At 38.7% G+C, this 20,971-nt stretch overlaps 1 protein-coding gene across 1 annotated transcript in view; it reads left to right on the top strand.

Moving 5' to 3' along the window:
* LOC147747128 (cytochrome P450 4B1-like) overlaps positions 1 to 20,971 on the top strand; it is a 226,740-nt gene that overhangs the window by 122,112 nt on the left and 83,657 nt on the right. Inside the window, exon 5 of the mRNA XM_086952389.1 lies at positions 19,700 to 19,824. Within this exon, the coding sequence (XP_086808515.1) occupies positions 19,700 to 19,824 (125 nt within the window). The remainder of the gene's footprint in view (positions 1 to 19,699; positions 19,825 to 20,971) is intronic.

Genomic DNA, 20,971 nt, shown 5'->3' on the forward strand with positions numbered 1-20,971 from the left:
TTCCTACTTAAAGTTGGTACAGAGAGAAAATTATTTACAGGGAGCAAATGTATATCAAGATCTATGCAACTAAAGAATCTTGACTAGGCTCCTATACGGTGCCGCATCGGCGCCATCCAGTGTCAATTTTTTCGTTCAGAGAGACCTTGAAAAGAAAGTATGAAAAAGACCACATGTGAATATTTTCTGGATATACTACTGCAAGTTGTTATCAGATAACCAGAAAAAATGCAGAGATAGACAAAATTACAACAGATGGTGTAAGTCTTCAGTGGTGTTTAACCCGTTCGGGTATTTGCTGTCTAGTTCAATTATATATTCGGTTTCTTTTCTGCGTAACTTCAATGGTTTTGTATGAGTGAAATGTCCAGCTAACTATAACACCCCTAAAACTTATAGTTTTTGAGTGAATTTCAAAGGTTATTTAAATGCTAATTCATAACTATATCACTGAAAAAAACAAGGAAGGAGCAGAACTGAGCTGGCCAAAATTTTGGAAAATTGCACGCAAATTCCTCAATCGACTCCAAAGTTATTCCATATAGATTGTTGCGGATTTCCTATGAGTACAGAGCAGTGATGCCATGTCAAGAGAAAGAATAACAGCATTGGTTATATTATTCTATTTCCCTCAGGTCCTTTCTGACAAATCTACTGCTCAAAATGAAAAAGAGAATCTTCCTTGAGCCGTTAGTATTTCCTAGACATAAAATGAAAAGCCCATACAGGGCTCAATTCTGAAACCACAGTACGGTTTATGATAATGAAATTGGTCTTTATTCACGAATTGATTGCAAATATTCTCTGTGTTTCTCTTTTCCTACAGTGGTTAAGATTAAAAGAGGCGTTATACATTGAAAATAATGATTTTTTTGTATTATATTATGTATGTTTGTAACTGAAATTTTCCTCATTTCATAATCATTGTTTAGATGCATTTTCTTACTTTACACTTGCACGTTAAAATGAATTTAATTATGTTTTTTGTACTATATTTACCCATCACAAGATGGCCACCTTGTAAACTACATCATTGAGGTTGGTGGAAATTCCATCTTTTGTTTTCATGGTGATGATGACATGTGGAGGGTTAAAAATAGTTGTTTTGCATGATTGTAATCGACATTGAAAAAGCCGCGAGGCGAAACGTGTCTGTCGATAGGGGGGAGAAGGCTGAGCACCGAATAAAGCATTCTTTGAAGCTTTAATTTAAAACTATGTGTGTACCTTTCAATTTGCAAGCTGAAGGCAAAACTATGTGAAAGTAGATGAATCTGTTATGACCAAAAGCCATCTAATTTATAATTGTAAATTGTCTGAATGGTATATGCAAGGTCTGTTGAAAAAAGATGAGGTATCATTTCTCAAGATAGACAAACCTGTGACCCCAGTAATGTACCTAATACCAAAAGTACATAAAGATCAAAGAAATCCACCCGGTAGACCAATAATTTCCGCGATTCAAAGTGGCTTGTCCAACACATCCAAATACATTGATTCATTTCTGTGCCCATTGACTAAATCCCTCCCATCATACATTCAAGACACGGGGGATTTCTTGAAAAGAGTATATGATCTGCCATGGGAAGAGGATTATATTTTGGCAACCATTGACGTAACTAGCTTGTACACAAGCATAAGACATCGAGATGGACTTAATGCAGTTAGTTACTTCTTGGGGAGTAGACCAGTCAAATATTGGGCCCACACACAAATGATTGTGGAAATGACTGAGATATGTCTGCTAAACAATTATTTTCTCTTCAATGGGGAACTGTTCCATCAAGTCTGTGGTACTGCGATGGGCACCTGCTTCGCCCCCAGCTTTGCTAATTTGCATATGGGCTGGTGGGAGGAGCAGGTAGTCCGGAAGCAGTACCCAGACATCTGGCAGACCAATATCATGCATTGGAGCAGGTTTATCGATGACCTCTTCATCGTATGGAAAGGTACGGAAACCCATTTGGTAAACTTCATCAAAGATCTAGAGCACATTGATTTAAATCTGAAGTTTACCAGCAACATCAGTAAAACTGAGGTCAATTTTCTGGACCTCACAGTTTACATAGAGAATGGAAAATTAGAAACAGCCCTCTATCGTAAACCAAGTGCTGGTAACACTTTGTTACACGGCAAAAGCTTCCATCCCCAGAACTTGATTCGTAGCATCCCCTATGGGGAAAGTCTACGTACCATACGCAATTGCAGTAATACCAACAAATGCAATGATGCCCTTACCAATCTGAGCAGTCGCTTTAAAGCCAGAGGCTACACCACAGAATGTGTAAATTCGGCAATTTGTAAAGCAAAGAAACCAAGAGAGGAAATTCTGTTTGGCAAAAGTAACAGCGCCAAAAGAAAAGAAAATGAAAATCAGAATACTTTCAGAATGATCACCACTTACAACACTGAACATACTCAGGTTAGGAGCATTCTCAACAAGCACTGGCACTTGATACGGAGTGATCCTGTCTTAGGTAAAATTGTCACCAAAAAACCCCAGATCACATTCCGAAAGGCCAGATGCTTCAAACAAATGATGGTTAGCAACACTTTGAAAGTTCCTCCCCCTAAAAAAACAACCAAATTGTGGTTAGTGAAAAAGGAGGGATTTTTAAAATGTCTAAAATGCAAGGCATGTATTCATGGTAAAAACACCTCTACATATACATCCAATCTCTCAAACAGAAAATTCAAAATCAAAGGGCACTACCACTGCAAAACTGATCATGCAGTCTACGTGCTTCAGTGCCCTTGTGGCCTGAAATATGTGGGCAGCACGACCCTACCTGTTCATATGCAAATTTTGCAGCATCTACGAGCGATCAAAAATGGAGACAAGACATATCCTGTCGCTAGACATTTTGACAAAATCCATGATAGAAATTTGACAGGACTGTCTTACTTTGTGATAGATGCAGTAAAGAAACGTGAAAGAGGTGGAAATTATGAAAAGAAGCTGCGAAAACTTGAGTCGATGTACATAATTAAGCTTAATAGCAAGTACCCGGGAGGTCTTAATATGGAAGAAGATCTTCATAGACACCTTTAACACTCTTGCAGTACAAAAACTCCCTTCCAATGTTTGCAGTTGTTTTTAACCATTTTTTTCATTATTTTGGGTTTCTTTGGTGTATTTGTTTAAAGCTTACAAGAGAATGCTAGCCATGAAATATGCCGCTGGTAAAACTGCCCACTGGGGCTAAACTTATATGAATCAAAAAATGTATAACGGTACAATTCTTATGTATTTTGACTATGTGTATTTAATAGAATTTATACATAGCAAACTGGTATTCACGCGCACATGCGCTCAATTTTTTGACGACGGTCGATATTTGAATGCACTAGTCACTTTATTTAATGCTTTGAATGAAATCGCATTTTTTAAAACAGACTGTGTAAATATTTGAAAAAAAAACATGAGTTTCTAAAATGTTTTACCGTTTGTATAATACTCGACCCGTAAAAAGTACGAGTCTGTTTTCAGTGGCAATGGAATTGTAGTTTCATTCACGTAATTGTACGTAAGTGGGCTTTAAGTAATGCAAACTTTACTCGCACTGTGGTGAACAAGCCTGGTGAACAGGCGAAACGCGTCCCAGCAGCCGACTTGTAAAATAAAACTTATTTGACAAAAGCAGAACATGGCGTTGTCTTCCTGTGCCTGTGGGTAGAGGATTGTTTTTTATATATATATATATATATATATATATATATATATATATATATATATATATATATATATATATATATATATATGAAAAACAGCACTCCTCGCAAAATAAGAAAGGAGAAGAGGCCACACGAGGGAACTGTGCAGGAGCCGTTTTAATGAGAGACAGCGTAGCAAAATGCATTTCGGCAATAAGCCTTCTTCGGTTGCTGTTGCTGACACGTGATGACCCCACCTGCATCTTCAAAATGTCCAATACCACCCTCATTGGAAGGTAAGTAAGCCCCCGCCCCCAAGTCACATGTTGATTCGACCATGGTGGCGCAAAATGAAACTTCAACTCCCAGAAGACAGTGCTGCTGGCGAGTATTGCAGGGGACGGCAGACAGAGTTAAAGGAAAAATGCAGTGATGAAATGAGGTAAACACGTAAATAGAAAGTCTTGCGCACTCCTACACATCCCTCTCAGTTCAAGCCTCGAGCATAGTGCAGCCCAAAGTTTAGCCAAAATGCAGAGCCGAGCAGTCAATGCAGCCGACTCCTCGTTAAGTAACGAGCTGCCAGCTGGCAGAAGGCTGAGGCAAACACAAACTCGAAGCGGGCAGAAACTGGTCCGGGAAACGGGAAACACTGATGCTTTGGAAGCAGGCGCCAGCTGATTTCTGCCACTTGAAGAACCGGAGCCTCCAGCGCACCTCTGGCATGTGCGTGAATTTGAATGAAAAACAGCACTCCTCGCAAAATAAGAAAGGAGAAGAGGCCACACGAGGGAACTGTGCAGGAGCCGTTTTAATGAGAGACAGCGTAGCAAAATGCATTTCGGCAATAAGCCTTCTTCGGTTGCTGTTGCTGACACGTGATGACCCCACCTGCATCTTCAAAATGTCCAATACCACCCTCATTGGAAGGTAAGTAAGCCCCCGCCCCCAAGTCACATGTTGATTCGACCATGGTGGCGCAAAATAAAACTTCAACTCCCAGAAGACAGTGCTGCTGGCGAGTATTGCAGGGGACGGCAGACAGAGTTAAAGGAAAAATGCAGTGATGAAATGAGGTAAACACGTAAATAGAAAGTCTTGCGCACTCCTACACATCCCTCTCAGTTCAAGCCTCGAGCATAGTGCAGCCCAAAGTTTAGCCAAAATGCAGAGCCGAGAAGTCAATGCAGCCGACTCCTCGTTAAGTAACGAGCTGCCAGCTGGCAGAAGGCTGAGGCAAACACAAACTCGAAGCGGGCAGAAACTGGTCCGGGAAACGGGAAACACTGATGCTTTGGAAGCAGGCGCCAGCTGATTTCTGCCACTTGAAGAACCGGAGCCTCCAGCGCACCTCTGGCATGTGCGTGAATTTGAATGAAAAACAGCACTCCTCGCAAAATAAGAAAGGAGAAGAGGCCACACGAGGGAACTGTGCAGGAGCCGTTTTAATGAGAGACAGCGTAGCAAAATGCATTTCGGCAATAAGCCTTCTTCGGTTGCTGTTGCTGACACGTGATGACCCCACCTGCATCTTCAAAATGTCCAATACCACCCTCATTCGAAGGTAAGTAAGCCCCCGCCCCCAAGTCACATGTTGATTCGACCATGGTGGCGCAAAATGAAACTTCAACTCCCAGAAGACAGTGCTGCTGGCGAGTATTGCAGGGGACGGCAGACAGACAGAGTTAAAGGAAAAATGCAGTGATGAAATGAGGTAAACACGTAAATAGAAAGTATTTTGACTATGTGTATTTAATAGAATTTATACATAGCAAACTGGTATTCACGCGCACATGCGCTCAATTTTTTGACGCCGGTCGATATTTGAATGCACTAGTCACTTTATTTAATGCTTTGAATGAAATCGCATTTTTTAAAACAGACTGTGTAAATATTTGAAAAAAATACATGAGTTTCTAAAAATGTTTTACCGTTTGTATAATACTCGACCCGTAAAAACTACGAGTCTGTTTTCAGTGGCAATGGAATTGTAGTTTCATTCACGTAATTGTACGTAAGTGGGCTTTAAGTAATGCAAACTTTACTCGCACTGTGGTGAACAAGCCTGGTGAACAGGCGAAACGCGTCCCAGCAGCCGACTTGTAAAATAAAACTTATTTGACAAAAGCAGAACATGGCGTCGTCTTCCTGTGCCTGTGGGTAGAGGATTGTTTTTTATATATATATATATATATATATATATATATATATATATATATATATATATATACATATGTCGCTCAAGGTTTCCACCTCTTTCACAATAGAAACCACGCACTCCAAGCTGATTTTATTGTTCGCAACAGACGCGTTTCGGTGCTCTGCCTTCCTCAATGTTACAAACATTATGAGGTGGCGCCATGTTTTATCACTCGCATCCACGTGAATTTACAATGAAAACAAACAAGGGACTATAATCAAGACGCCAAATTAGGTGATCTTCATATTAAGCTCACGTTATACCTAAGTAATCTAATACACATTAACATGTTTTCATAAGTGCATTACGCTTCAGATTACTATTTCCGATTCACAAGTTAATTGATTCATTTGTACTCGTCATGATTTGCACTGAATACATTATAGAGCAAAAATACAAAATGATATTGTCAGGCAGTGTATCGGCTCCACATTAACCCGTCAAATGGGTCGAATGTTCGACCAAGATTAAAGCGCTGCCACAGTCAGTTTGTTTGGCATATACTCTTAACCTTTTCTTTGATAACTGCCATTCTGGTAAGTTATATCAGTACCGAAACCGGCAGCGCCATCTTGGTGGTCCCACCCCAAGCCAGGTCAAGTCATTCAGCCGTGTATCGGCATGACCAGATTACTTTTGACAACCCGTGACACTTCATCTTATTAAGCCATGGATCGGCCAACTTCCCTTGTCAAAATTTGTTTTCACAAAATACTTTTTATCATAATTCACAAAATTCATAAAGTTCATTGGGGGATCACCCACAATCAATTCTGTAAAATTTCCATTAAATTCAGCAATTACAAAATTATCTATTCAAATATCGAATACATTTCAAAATTCCAAAATTGCTAAATAAATACTTCAATCAACATCCGTTCTGTTCTTTCCTGTAAGGGTCACACAGTATTAATCTAGATTTTACGTTTCTTTTCTCAGAATTCTTTCAAACTTACACATTATCATAAGTTCTCAATTCAATTTTTGTATTCTGTTCTCTGTCTATATTATAGGGTATATCTTAGAACCCAATATGAGATGCCAATTCTTCTCCCGCATTTAATCCCTTAAGGTGTTTTGTCATTAAGTCTATTATGTACCGGGACTCTAATCTTCTCAATCTATGCAGCCTGTCCCCTCCCCTGGTAAAAGGAGCGCGGATATATATATATATATATATATATATATATATATATATATATATATATATATATATATATATATATATATAAGCAGTCCACTTCCTCCCTTTACGCCGGGACCTCTCAGCTGTGGTGCATTCCAGGGGCGGAGGTCGCCCTGTCTAAATTATTTTCCACAGAAACACAGCAGCAGCCGTGTATATGCACTCCCTCCAGCGTTTCATAAATCCACAAATCCACAGAGACCAGTGTGTGCGCTGCAAATCGATTTATTCATCCATAGCGTTCCAGCATGTAATCACAGCAAACATGGAACCAACACCCTGGTGTTGGTTCCATGTTTGCTGTGATTACATGCTGGAACGCTATGGATGAATAAATCGATTTGCAGCGCACACACTGGTCTCTGTGGATTTGTGGATTTATGAAACGCTGGAGGGAGTGCATATACACGGCTGCTGCTGTGTTTCTGTGGAAAATATATATATATATATATATATATATATATATATATATATATATATATATATACATATATATATATATATAGGTAGTTATAGTTAGGATTATTTTCTATAGGAAAACCACAACATTCTGTTGGGAATAACTTTGGCGTCGATTGAGGGATCTGCCTGTAATTTTTCTGACATTTGCCTCGCTGTGCTCCGCTCCTTCCCTGAAAGTTTGGGGGGGATTCGTCAAGCGGGGGCCGAGATAAAAGGGGGGTCCCAAAACATGTTCTCCCCGTGTTAATTTCCATAGGGCGGTTGGACTCACTTTTAGCCCGAACGGCTGAATGGATTTCCACCAAACTTGGCAAAATTGTAGGGACTGGTAGGCCGATGTGCCTTTGCTATGTCTCAAGATATGTGCTCCAGTGGATTTTGAGTAATTTAGGTTAAAAAAAATATATATATCTATAAGCGCGCCCCAGTACGCGCACTGGGGCGCGCTCCAGCGCGCTACGCAAGTTCGCAAGGGGAAAGCTGATTGGCTCTTGGGTGTCTGTCAAAATTCAAAACAGTCCGGAGCGGCTGCCATCTTGTGTCTCGGTCGGATCGAGACACAAGAGGTGGCAAAAACAAAGGGGGAAATGACCAAAAGGGGGGTAGGGTAGAACCCCCTGGCCCCCTAGGTTTGATTTGGGGGCCATAAAAGGGCCCCGCGGGGCAAAAAATTATTATATTTTTTTTTCGATTTGTGCACCGCGGAGCGTACCGGGGAGCGTACCATGGGGAAAAAAGAATGACAGAGTTTTTTAAAAATGTAGCATTTTTTTATAAATTGGAGGTAGTTCTAAAAAGAACTGTTTTTTTATTCTTTTTGTTGTTTTATATTTTTTTTATTGTTTTTTGGAACATTTTTTACTTTTTTTGGCTTTTATGAACAATTTTATATTTTTTTTTGTAATTTGTATGGGGACAAACAAAAAACAGGGAATTGTAAACGGCTTAACTGGAGCAAAAAAAACAAGAAAAAATTAAGGTTTCTTTTTACAGTTGTGGTTGTCTCCAGCACGGTTGATGAGTTTAATACTTTGCTCTCCATAGCAAATTGTAGTCCCGCAAAATGTAGAAACTATTTTAAAATCTCCAAACTGGGGTTGGATGTTTGGGACCATCTCCCTTGTCTATGGACCCGATGGAGTGGGTTGTTTACTTTGGGAGGTGCTGGGAGAAGATTGTGGAGCGTTTCTGGTCAGTTCTCTGACCTCTGCCGCAGCATAGTTGTTTGGGTGCCGGCGTTGCATGTGGCGAATCATAGTGTTGTTGCCAAAAGAATACTTTTTGGCAGGGTTCCCCCTGGAAAGTACAGTGCCACAGATCAGACAAGTAACCTTTGGCGCATTAACTTTCTTGAGGCCCCTTGGGATTTTAAAAAACTCCCAGACAATGTGCTCCTTTGGCTTATAGGGGCTAGTATCTTCAGGCAGGAACCGCCTCTCCTCCTCCTCCTCCTCCTCCTCCTCCTCTTCTTCTTCTCCACCACTGTGGTGTTGTGGTGGTCTTTGTGGTGGGGGTGGTTGAGATGCTCCTGCTGCTGCTGCTACTGTAGCCATTTCTCAGTACAAATAGGTACAAATAGGTCTGCAAACAGGTCTTCCTCAGTCAAAGTACAAAGTGAGAATGAGGAAAAAAGGTGGGGGCTTTCATCATTTGGAAAACAAAACTGTCCTGAACCAATGAAAAGTGTTATTTTCAGGTCACATGACCCGACGCGCTTACGCTACGCGCCCCGGGTCCGCTTACGCCGTGCGTATCACGCGGACGCGACTACGCGATACGTCACAATGATGTTTTCGTTCGCGGCAATAGCGCAAATGGGACCCTCACCACTACGCGCACTGGGGCGCGCCGCAAGACTGCGCTTTCCGGTGCGCACACCGGTACGGGCACCGGGAGCGCTCTAGGGCAAAAAAAAATATATATATACATATAAAAAATAGTATTACATAAATATACAATATAGGATTCATTATAAAAAATATTATATTTGATAGCAATAGAAATTTGCTATTAAAAAATCTTTGAAATTCACTGAAAAAAACATAGTTTTGAGGCCCTATATATAGTTAGGAATTAGCATTTAAAAAACCTATGAAATTCACTGAAAAAACATAGGTTTCACACCAGTTATAGTTAGGAATTAACATTTAAAAAACCTATTAAATTCACTGAAAAAAACCATAGGTTTGACACCAGTTATAGTTAGCTGGAAATTTTACTGACATAAAACCATTGAAATTCCCATCGGTGATGTCATCAGTGATGTCACTGACCATGTCATGAATGATGTAATATGTGACATCATCAGCAGTGGATTGCGGGCGCGCAAGTTATAGTGAGTACAACTAACTATGACGGGGGAAGTTCAATGGTTTTGTATGAGTAAAATGTCCAGCTAACTATAATATATATTCACTGAAAAAACCGTAGGTTTCACACCAGTTATAGTTAGGAATTAGCATTTAAAAAACCTATTAAATTCACTGAAAAAACCATAGGTTTGACACCAGTTATAGTTAGCTGGAAATTTTACTGACGTAAAAACCATTGAAATTCCCACGTTATAGTTAGTTGGACTCACTATAACTTGCGTGCCTGCAATGCACTGCTGATGACGTCAAATATTACATCACTCATGACATGGTCAGTGACATCACTCATGACATCACTGATGACACCATCCTTGTGACAGAGTGACAGACCTTCTTTCAGTGTAATGTAACCCTTGAAACACATATTCAAAAATAGAAACTAACATTTTCAAAAAAATGGAGATACCCATACCAGTTACAACAACCAATTCAGTAATTCCACCATCTATATACACATCCACTCATTCACCAACAGTTCTATATAGTCACTCATACATATACTCACTCATCATATGTAGTGATACACCTATACATCCTGTTACACACCGACAGTCATCCAAAAGTTACTCACACACATACTCACACATGCAAATAAACTATTGAACATCCATTTATTTGCATATACAGCTATACACACACTACCACCTTACTTCTAAGGAAACTTACACATACTTACTCTCTTAAACAATCACTTATAGAAACACATACTTATTTAAACAAGAACTCTTTCAATCTCTCACTCTCACATATACCCAATTATATACATCAATACTCACATATACTAGATTAAAACATATGTAGTTACTGATAAAGACACTAGTGAGACAGTCATTCACTCACTAACACACACATATACACACTCATCCACCCATACAGTCCTGTACATATGCTGTCTTCAAAACACATACAAACAGTGAGTCAGTCATTGATGCATCTATGTGCTAAGTAATACCCCCACCAAACCATACAGACACTCATACTGATACTAAAAAAAACATCTAATAACGCATATACACACACATGTAGCTACTCACCAACCCATGCAGCCACTTATACACACAGTGAAACACTGATACATATATTCAAATATTTAAACATTACTCGCTAATATATGTATTCACTAAGATACACTTAATAAGCCAGTTAACCAATCAATTTTTTTTAAAAACATCCATTTAGACACTTATTTAAACATTTATTCTCCCATCGACCTTTACAAATACATATATAAAACATGTTTATTTTTCAGAGAGACACACATTCACTGGATGGTGTCATCAGTGATGTCATGAGTGATGCCACTGACCATGTCATGAGTGATGTAATATGTGACGTCATCAGCAGTGCATTGCAGGCGCGCAAGTTATAGTGAGTCCAACTAACTATAACGTGGGAATTTCAATGGTTTTACGTCAGTAAAATTTCCAGCTAACTATAACTGGTGTCAAACCTATGGTTTTTTCAGTGAATTTAATAGGTTTTTTAAATGCTAATTCCTAACTATAACTGGTGTGAAACCTATGTTTTTTTCAGTGAATATATATTATAGTTAGCTGGACATGTTACTCATACAAAACCATTGAACTTCCCCGGTTATAGTTAGTTGTACTCACTATAACTTGCGCGCCCGCAATCCACTGCTGATGATGTCACATATTACATCATTCATGACATGGTCAGTGACATCACTGATGACATCACTGATGACATCATCCAGTGAATGTGGTTTGCTTTGATATTTAAATATGTATTATAAATACACTACTTTGCATTGAAGAATTAGTGGATATATAAATATAAATGTGTGGATGGTGGTGGATTTAGTAACAGTGTCATTGATTGTTTCCTTGACTAATTTGTAGAGTCTCACTATACATAATGTGTAGTTACTAAACTGTGTGAAAGTATTTATTGCCTTGTCTTAATTGCTATGTTAAAGACTATATTTGTTATTGGTTTCCTAACTGAGTATTTATATGGGTAAATGAATGTCTATGTGTTTTGGTGGGGGGTGTGTGATTGCCAAAAAATGTGTGAATAGTTCATTCAGTAGGTATATGAGGTTAAGACTACATGTTATAACAGTTGTTTCAGTGAGTGTATATGTTTATGGGTGTGGTGGTGATGAAATATTTCTCTCAATGGTACATCTCCATTAAACTTGAAAAAAAGCTGTGTATGTGACAGTTATATCTAATTAAGTGTGCCTAAGACTTAGTGATTGTATGAGTCACTATATGGATAACTGTATACTTGTAATAGTGATTTTATAACACACTAAGTGTGAGTTACTATCTATATAAATAGATGAAGTGGCGTTTGTATAAGTGTGTAGGTGAGTAAATGTAAGTATAATCAATTGTTTGCATAAGTCAGAAGGATGTCTTTATAAGTGAATGCAATGTGTGCTGGTGTGTACTGTTGAAATAGGCGTATAAGTATATTTGATAGTGTTCTGTTGATTATTCACGGCATATAACACTGAATCTATAGGCAAGTAATTAGATGTGTGTATAGTTCTATGAATTACTGAGTGGGTGTTTAGAAATTTCTATTGGTGTGTCAATGGTTTCAAATATGGCACTTTCTATTGTACAGTGAGTGATGAAAGATTATACTATTGTGTGATGAGGTGTATTTGATTGTCACATGGATGATGTCATCAGTGATGTCATCAGTGATGTCATTTGAGATGTCATCAGTGATGCCATCAGTGATGTCGCTGACCATGTCATGAATGATGCACTTTTTGTGACGTTCCGGTGGCGTTCCGGTGACTGAGTGATATTTATCAGGCTGGACAAAACCACTTTTTGTGGCGTAATCCTGCCTGATAAATATCAGTCCCTTTAACGCAGTGTCCTGCGTTAAAGGGGTGTGCAATGGGTGTGGCTGGGGGCGTTCCCAGCGGCATCCATGGACTTGAGTAATTTATAGCATCCTCAAAGTCAGTCTTTCAAAAATTCTAAAGTATAGGACATGATAATCCAAATCCAAATGTTTCTCAAGAAAAGTCATAAACCGTGTCCGTGGGTCATATCTGCCCAAACGCCGATATTACGAACGATTGAAAATTACTTTTCTTTAGAAACATTTGGATTTGGATTATCATGTCCTATACTTTGGAATTTTTGAAAGACTGACTTTGAGGATGCTATAAATTACTCAAGTCTGCCCAAATTGTGTGGGTAAAATTGATACCTAGTCACTTTGAATAAGAATGTACTTACGTCTCGTCTAACCTTTGGAAGAAATATCTAGTTATATGACAACAGGATACCGACATAACTTGAAGGAAATAAGAATGCCCTGAAGAAGTTCTGTTGTACAGAACGAAACGCGTCGGCTGGCTGTGGTACATAAACTTAAGGAAAATAAAAGCATTTGAATATACTCCAAGATTCAGCACTTCAATAAGGAGTCTAAGTAATATGATTTGATTGGACTTGTTGTGCAAGTGGTGCTGTGCCAAACTTTGGAATATTCTCCACTACTCTCTACTACTCACTCTTTACTACTCCACTACTCTCTAATACTCACTCTCTACTACTCATTCTCTTCTACTCTAGAACTCTCTACTACTCTCTCTCTACTACTCACTCCCTACTGCTCGCTATCTACTACTCTCTACTACTCACTCTCTACTACTCTCTACTACTCATTCTCTTCTATTCTCTCTCTACTACTCACTCTTTACTACTCACTCTCTACTACTCTCTACTACCCACTTTCTACTTCTCACTCTCTACTCTTCTCTACTACTCACTCTCTACTACTCTCTCTCTACTAATCTCTACTACTCACTCTACTACTCACTCTCTACTACTTTCTACTACTCCCTCTCTACTACTCTCTCTCTACTACTCTCAACTACTCACTCTCTACTACTCACTCTACTACTCACTCTCTACTACTCACTCTCTACTACTCTCTCTTCTACTCTCTACTACTCACTCTACTACTCACACTCTAATATTCCCTCTCTCTGCTACTCACTCTCTACTACTCACTCTACTACTTACTCTCTACTACTCTCTACTACTCACTCTCTACTACTCACTCTCTACTACTCTCTACTACTCACTCTACTACTCTCTACTACTCACTCTCTGCTACTCTCTCTACTGCTCTCTACTACTCTCTACTACTCACTCTCTACTCTCTATTACTCACTATCTACCTCTCTACCTCTCTCTACTAGTCTCTACCTCTCTACCTCTCTCTAGACGCACACATATACACATATACATATGCATATATATGCATATGTATTTATATATATGTATGTGTGTATATATATATATACATACATATATAAACATATATAATCTGCATATCTATATAAATACAAATATAAATGCATGCATAAATATACATATATGCATACATATGCATGTTATTTACATGAAAGTTTGAAAAACACTAATAAAAGCAAAGCTAAAAAGCCAACTCATTACAAACAGAATGGCTTTAACTTAAACGAGGGCGAGATCTATTGCATTTTCAAAGCTTGTTTACTTTGGTTCCATCAAGAAGGCATTCAGATGTGTCACACATTTGCCATAAATTCTGAATGTTAGCACTCTAGTTGCTCATTAGATCACTGTAGTAAAGCTACTGCTCACCAGGGAAGTCTGCTGCTGGTATTCAAAGTGCATGTTTCAGTCTGCATGTCAGATTTTTTTTAATGAAATAGAAGAGGATTTGAGAAGTCACTCAAAATGTGCCCTAATTTTTCTTTCTGAAGCACTAATCATACTTTCTATGGCAAAATGAACCCCCTCCTTTTGTTCCTTTTTAAATTAAATGTTTTTTGACTTACCACTTCATTCCATTCAAGATGGCTTCTGGTGTGCCATACTTTTGTCATAAGTAAGACTGTTAGCGCTCTAGTTGTTCTTTAGAACACTCTTGGACATTTTGCCATTGGGCTATACTTGGGCTACATCTGGGTGATATTTGGGCTACATTTGGGCTCTTTTATCTCTGGTGGCCATCTTGCGAGACTGCATGTCAGAATTTCTTAATGAAAGAGAAGAGGATTTGAGAAGTCACTCAAAATGTGCCCATATTTTTTCTTTCTGCAGCACTAATCATACTTTCTATGGCAAAATGAAACCCCTCATTTTGTTCCTTTTTAAATTAAATGTATTCAGACTTTCCACTTCATTCCTATCAAGATGGTTTCTGGTGTGCCATACTTTTGTCATAAGCAAGACTGTTAGTGCTCTAGTTGTTCTTTAGAACACTCTGGGACATTCTGTCATTGGGCTATACTTGGGCTACTTCTGGGTGATATTTGGGCTACATTTGGGCTCTTTTGTCTCTGGTGGCAATCTTGGGAGACTGCATGTCAGAATTTGTTAATGAAATAGAAGAGGATTTGAGAAGCCATTCAAAATGTGCCCTAATTTTTCTTTCTGCAGCACTAATCATACTTTCTATGGCAAAATATACCCCCTCATTTTGTTCCTTTTTAAATTAAATGTTTTAAGAGTTACCACTTTATTCCAATCAAGATGGCTTCAGGTGTGCCATACCTTTGTAATATGTAGGACTGTTAGCGCTCTAGTTGTTCTTTAGAACACTCTAGGAGGCTGCAGTAGAACACAAAGCAATCAACTTACAGTCTCTGTCCTTGTTGGATGTACATGTTTTACTGAGAATGTCAGACTTCATTCTCACATGACAGAGAAAGATAATGTGAATTTACAGAAAACATGCTTTCAGTTTAGCTTATAGATCCCCTTCCAAACCACTGTGGGAAAAGCATTAGATAATAGTTTTCTTTCAAACATGATTCATGATATCCCCGCTGAAGGTTTTTTCACAAGGTAAAATCACCTTAGAACACACCACAACTCCTAAAATGAGTATGGTCCCATCAACAAATGATTTATAATGTAACTAAAGTCTTAAAACCTTCTATTAACTGCAATGCTTTTAATGAGATGCTATCATGTACGCGTACACCGTGATTTAAAAATAAATTGGGCCTTGGGGGTCCTTGTGGGACCCCCTGAGCAGGCCTAGGGGGTCAGGGTGCTTCTAACCTGCTCCCTTTGCGTGTTTTGCACCTTTGTTTTTCTGATTCCCTGTGCCTCAGTCTACCGAGGCACAAGATGGCTGCCAACATTTTCTGGGTTGGAGTGTTTACAGACATTGGCAGACAATCAGCATGCAGCTCGTGCTCGGAATGGTACAGAGTAGAGTAAGCTTACAGTAAGCTTACAGTAAGCTGCTATAGATATATATATATTTTCTCTTTTGATTTTCTCAGGAACTACTGGAGGGATTTACACCATTTAAACAAAAGGCACTTCTGCGTACCTGTCCCTATAGAATTGCCAACTTTGGTGTAATTCCGTTCAGCGGCTCGGGCTGTAGGCGTGTCTAAACGTCTAATGGAAATTAACATGGGGAAGACACGTTTTGGGACCCCCCTTTTTTCTTAGCCCCCACTTGACGAATCCCCCCAAAACTTTTAGGGAAGGAGCAGAACTGAGCTGGTCAAAATTTTTGAAAATTGCACGCAAATTCCTCAATCGACTCCAAAATTATTCCAAATAGAATGTTGCGTATTTCCTATGGAAACTATGTCCTAACTATATATACCTACTGGCGACCGCCAGTAGGTAATAAGGCCTGAAACCTATGGTTTTTTCAGTGAATATATATATATATATATATATATATATATATATATATATATATATATATATATATATATATATATATATATATATATATATATATATATATATATATATATATATATATATATATATATATATATATATCTCCCAACAGCTTTCTGCTTCTCCAGCGCGGCATGCAGAAATCACGGACCACCAGGCAGCTTTCCAGTACACAGGTAAGTTTATTATCACCTTTTGTTTTGTTTGGAATGACGCGTTTCGGGTAGACACTACCCTTGATCACATAACAGTCATGTAGTACGAGATACCATTAAATACTCATTTCTTTCACTCTGAACACCACGTGACAATAGAAAGTGAAAACATACTGGTGTTTGTGATGAGAACGGCAATCTCTCTTTGTGAGCAACATTCAATTACATTTCTGATTTGTATTAAAAGATCTCAAGCGTGGCATAATTATATCCACAAATTATAGCAGCATAAATGCATTAATGATGTTTTTAGCACACATATAAATAAATAAATACGCAAATAATTTAACATGGTATGATTTTTGCACTGTAAATAATTATACACATTTAAAATTATTTACAATTATATACACTATAAAATATCCTGTACAATGAAAAAAATATATATATATATATATCTATACAATTATATACATATGCATTTGATACACCACATTTAATTGTGCAATATTCCAGCCTAAATGCTGAAAAAGCATGTGCAAAGTACGCCAGTATGTTAAGTAGTCCATGTTCAACCCAGTTGTTTCCCTTTGGAAAACCACGGACCTCGTGCAAAATTACTGCCTCAATGCAGTTGCGTATGTGCAAATTCGCTGTTTATGCATGCTACATCTTTCTATACAGAAATGTGCAAAATTAGTTAGCTCAAAGATGTTGCAATTCGACACCTGATCCCAGGTGTCCCCAAGATGCTCGTTCAGTTACATCCTAAATTTACCAAAGTGCTAAGTGCTATACCCTAAAAAAATGAGTGAATCATAAAATTATTACATAAAATAACAGTGAAGATCTATACATATTCGAGAATCAAATATTATTCTACAAATTCGTTTCAGCACTATTTAGGGAATAGTATAAATGTTGTTAAAGTTCATCCCTATATATATCCACCAACTGTCATAACTGAGTTCATTAAAATATTAATCCCTGCAAGCCTGCAGGAAAATTCAACTAGTTAGTGGAGAAAATTCTCTTAATGTTCCTTCCTCTTGTTGTCTTCTCAGAATTCTAAAATATAAGAGGATATATGTGAATTAATAGTAGCAAATCAAAAGAGAAATCTCAAAGAAAATAATGCAAATCTTCTGTGTTGTTCAGGCCGTTAGGAAATTTGCTATTAAGATTCAAGATGTATTTTGTCTCTAGCTGCCTTAGGAGTATCTCCCTGTTGCCACCTTTTCTGGGCATGTTGACGTGATCGATAACAAAGTACCTCAGGCAATTGATGTCTTTGCTATGAACAGATTTAAAATGCAGTGCGACCGGATAGGCCGGATCGCAATTAATAATAGCTCTAATGTGCTGCAGTATTCTCATGTGCACCTGGTGCTTGGTGCTACCCACGTACCTAAGCCCACAGGTGCACGTGAGAATGTATACTGCAAAATCTGTGCGACAATCAAAATTGCCCCAGATATTCAGTTCCTGTTCTCTGAAGGGTGTGCTGTATTTTGAGGTGTTGACACCAAACTTGCACGCTTGGCAGGCAGCACATTTGAAAAACCCCTGTTTAACAGGTAGCCACGTTTTAACTAACGCCCCTTCTGCCATGGGTTTAGATAAATACGCCTCCATGGTTTTGCATTTCCTGAAGGTTACAGTTGGTCTCTCTGGTAATCTTTCCTTCAGGATATTGTCAGTCAAAACTATGTGCCAATTTCTGCTTAAAATAGATTTAATCTTGCGCTCCTGCAAGCTATAGGTCGTAATTAGTCTGGGTGCCTCTTTATCATCCCCTTTGTCTGTCTCATTGTCATGGCTGACTGGAAGTACGGTCTCCCTAGTTCTGTTATTGGCTTTCAGGACTGCTTTAGTTAGAATGCTTTCTGTGTAACCCCCTTCTTCTAAAACGTTCCACAGTCTCTACCTTGCATTTCTCATATTCCTCTGGTGTACTGCAGATACGCTTCAATGGCAAGAGTTCCCCGAAGGGAATACTTGCGATTAAGTGTTTTGGGTGCGCACTGGTGGCATGCCATAATGCATTGCCTGCCGTTGGCTTCCTAAAGGCACTTGTTATTAATTTCTCATCTACTGCCTGTATGCGTACGTCTAGGAATTCAATAGTAGTTGAACTGATGTGAGAGGTGAAGTGTAGGTTATACTCATTCTCATTGATCTGATCAATGAAGTCCTGCACACTTTTGCTGTCTCCATTCCAAATTATAAAAACGTTGTCAATGAAACGTAGCCAATAAATAATCTTCTGTTCAAAGATGTCTCCATATTTAGCCATGAGGACCCGCCTCTCCCAGAGCCCTACGTGCAAGCACGCATAGCTCGGGGAATAGCAAGCCCCCATGTCCACCCCCTGCTTCTGTCTGAACAGATCCTTACCAAAGGAGAAAAAATTATTCTTGAGGCACCAGGTGATAAGTGACAATAACATCTTATTGTGCATTACGTATTCTGCTGGTCTGGTGTTCAAAAAGTATTCCACCCCCTTTAGACCATAATCATGTTGGATACTCATATATAACGACTCAATGTCCAGAGTCACTAATGTTAAATCTTATATATATATATATATATATATATATATATATATATATATATATATATATATATATATATATATATATATATATATATATATATATATATATGTATATATATATATATATACTGTGCTCCAGCCCTTGCATTGGCTGCACAGGAGGTGTTGTAGCACACTCTTTGATGAAACATGCCACTATTAGTGGGTGAGGGCACTTTTTACCCATTTATGGGTTCCCAGAGAAGGTGATAATATATTGTTAGTCTTACTTTCTCAGGCCTTTGTTGTGTGTGTTAGGTTTATGGTTAGGGAGGACGGTTGAGGAGTTGTACATCTCACCCTTTTTCTTTGTGTGTACAGCATACCAATGTCAACAGGATTTAAAGTGGTGGATTGCCTTTCTGTGTTGCACTAGGATAAATGGGAAAAGCTCATCACCAAAAATAACACTGTGGAACTTTTTGAGCACATCAGCCTGATGGCCCTTGACAGCATCATGAAATGCGCCTTCAGCTATGAAAGCCACTGCCAGACAGACAGGTAGGTGCTTACCAGTAGTAGAAGAAGTGCATCTCTAGACAGATTTACACCTTGAAGGACCAGGAAAGGGCTCATTGTGTCAATTAACCACAGTCCAGGTCAACATAGTGAACATGTTGAACATGGTCAAGGGTCAACTCCCTCAACATTGCATTGCACTGAGAAACAAAGAAGCATGATGCTAAAAGGGCAATTTATACAATTTCCCAGGTGAGAGAGGTCTGCTTGGACCACAGTGCCATAGTATGGAGAGAATCACAACCAGCACCACATCACTTCACAAGAGGTAAGGTAGAAATAATGCAGGGACTGAAATTCATACCACGGGCAAACATTCTCAGATCAGTTCCTACAACAGTGACAAAGAAACCCAAACTATTCACACATATCATTGTACGTCATTAAAAACACATGTGCCTTTCTTTGCAAAAAGGTTACAATATGCTATGGGGCTGATTCACAGAACTAACTTAAGACAAAATCCTAAACTTGCTACTTTTGATATTTACAGAAGTTAGAATTTTGTCTTAAGACAGACTTAAGACAGAATCCTAACTTAAGTCTGTCTTAAGACAAAATCCTAACTTCTGTGAATACCAAAAGTAGTAAGTTTAGGATTTTGTCTTAAATTAGTTCTGTGAATCGGGCCCTATGTGTTTATCTGGGAGGGAAGCCCATGTGGGTCAATGAGAAACTTACATATATGTGTTAATACTTCAAGCCATTATAATAGCAAACTGAGTCTAAGAGAAAGGGAGGATCTTGTCCTGCTCAGAAGCAGTAGAGTCAGAAATAAAGCACTGGTCAGAATTAAAACAAGCTTTATCAAAGCCAGTATGCCTGGGTTTGATGGGCTAATGCATGCAGTCTTAGCATATTAGAGTGAGACACGCAGGAGAAAGTTAGCAGGGAGGACAGAGAGGTCTATAGGTGTGCAGTTCTTTGTGGACACAGGAGAAGAGGTGGGAGAATGTACTCAAACAATCAATATCATGATGTGAGGAAGGGATACTCCATTGGGCTGAACCAAGATATGAATGACACAGTCTCAAGAAAGATGCTCGTAAAAAATGCCAAAGGTTGAAATGGAAAGTCCAGTCCAAGCATATTGTTAGCAGTAGGTGTGTTTAACAGCAGTACTTTCGAA

The sequence above is a fragment of the Lissotriton vulgaris genome, chromosome 1_1 (genome assembly GCF_964263255.1).
Source record: "Lissotriton vulgaris chromosome 1_1, aLisVul1.2, whole genome shotgun sequence".
NCBI lineage: Eukaryota > Metazoa > Chordata > Amphibia > Caudata > Salamandridae > Lissotriton > Lissotriton vulgaris.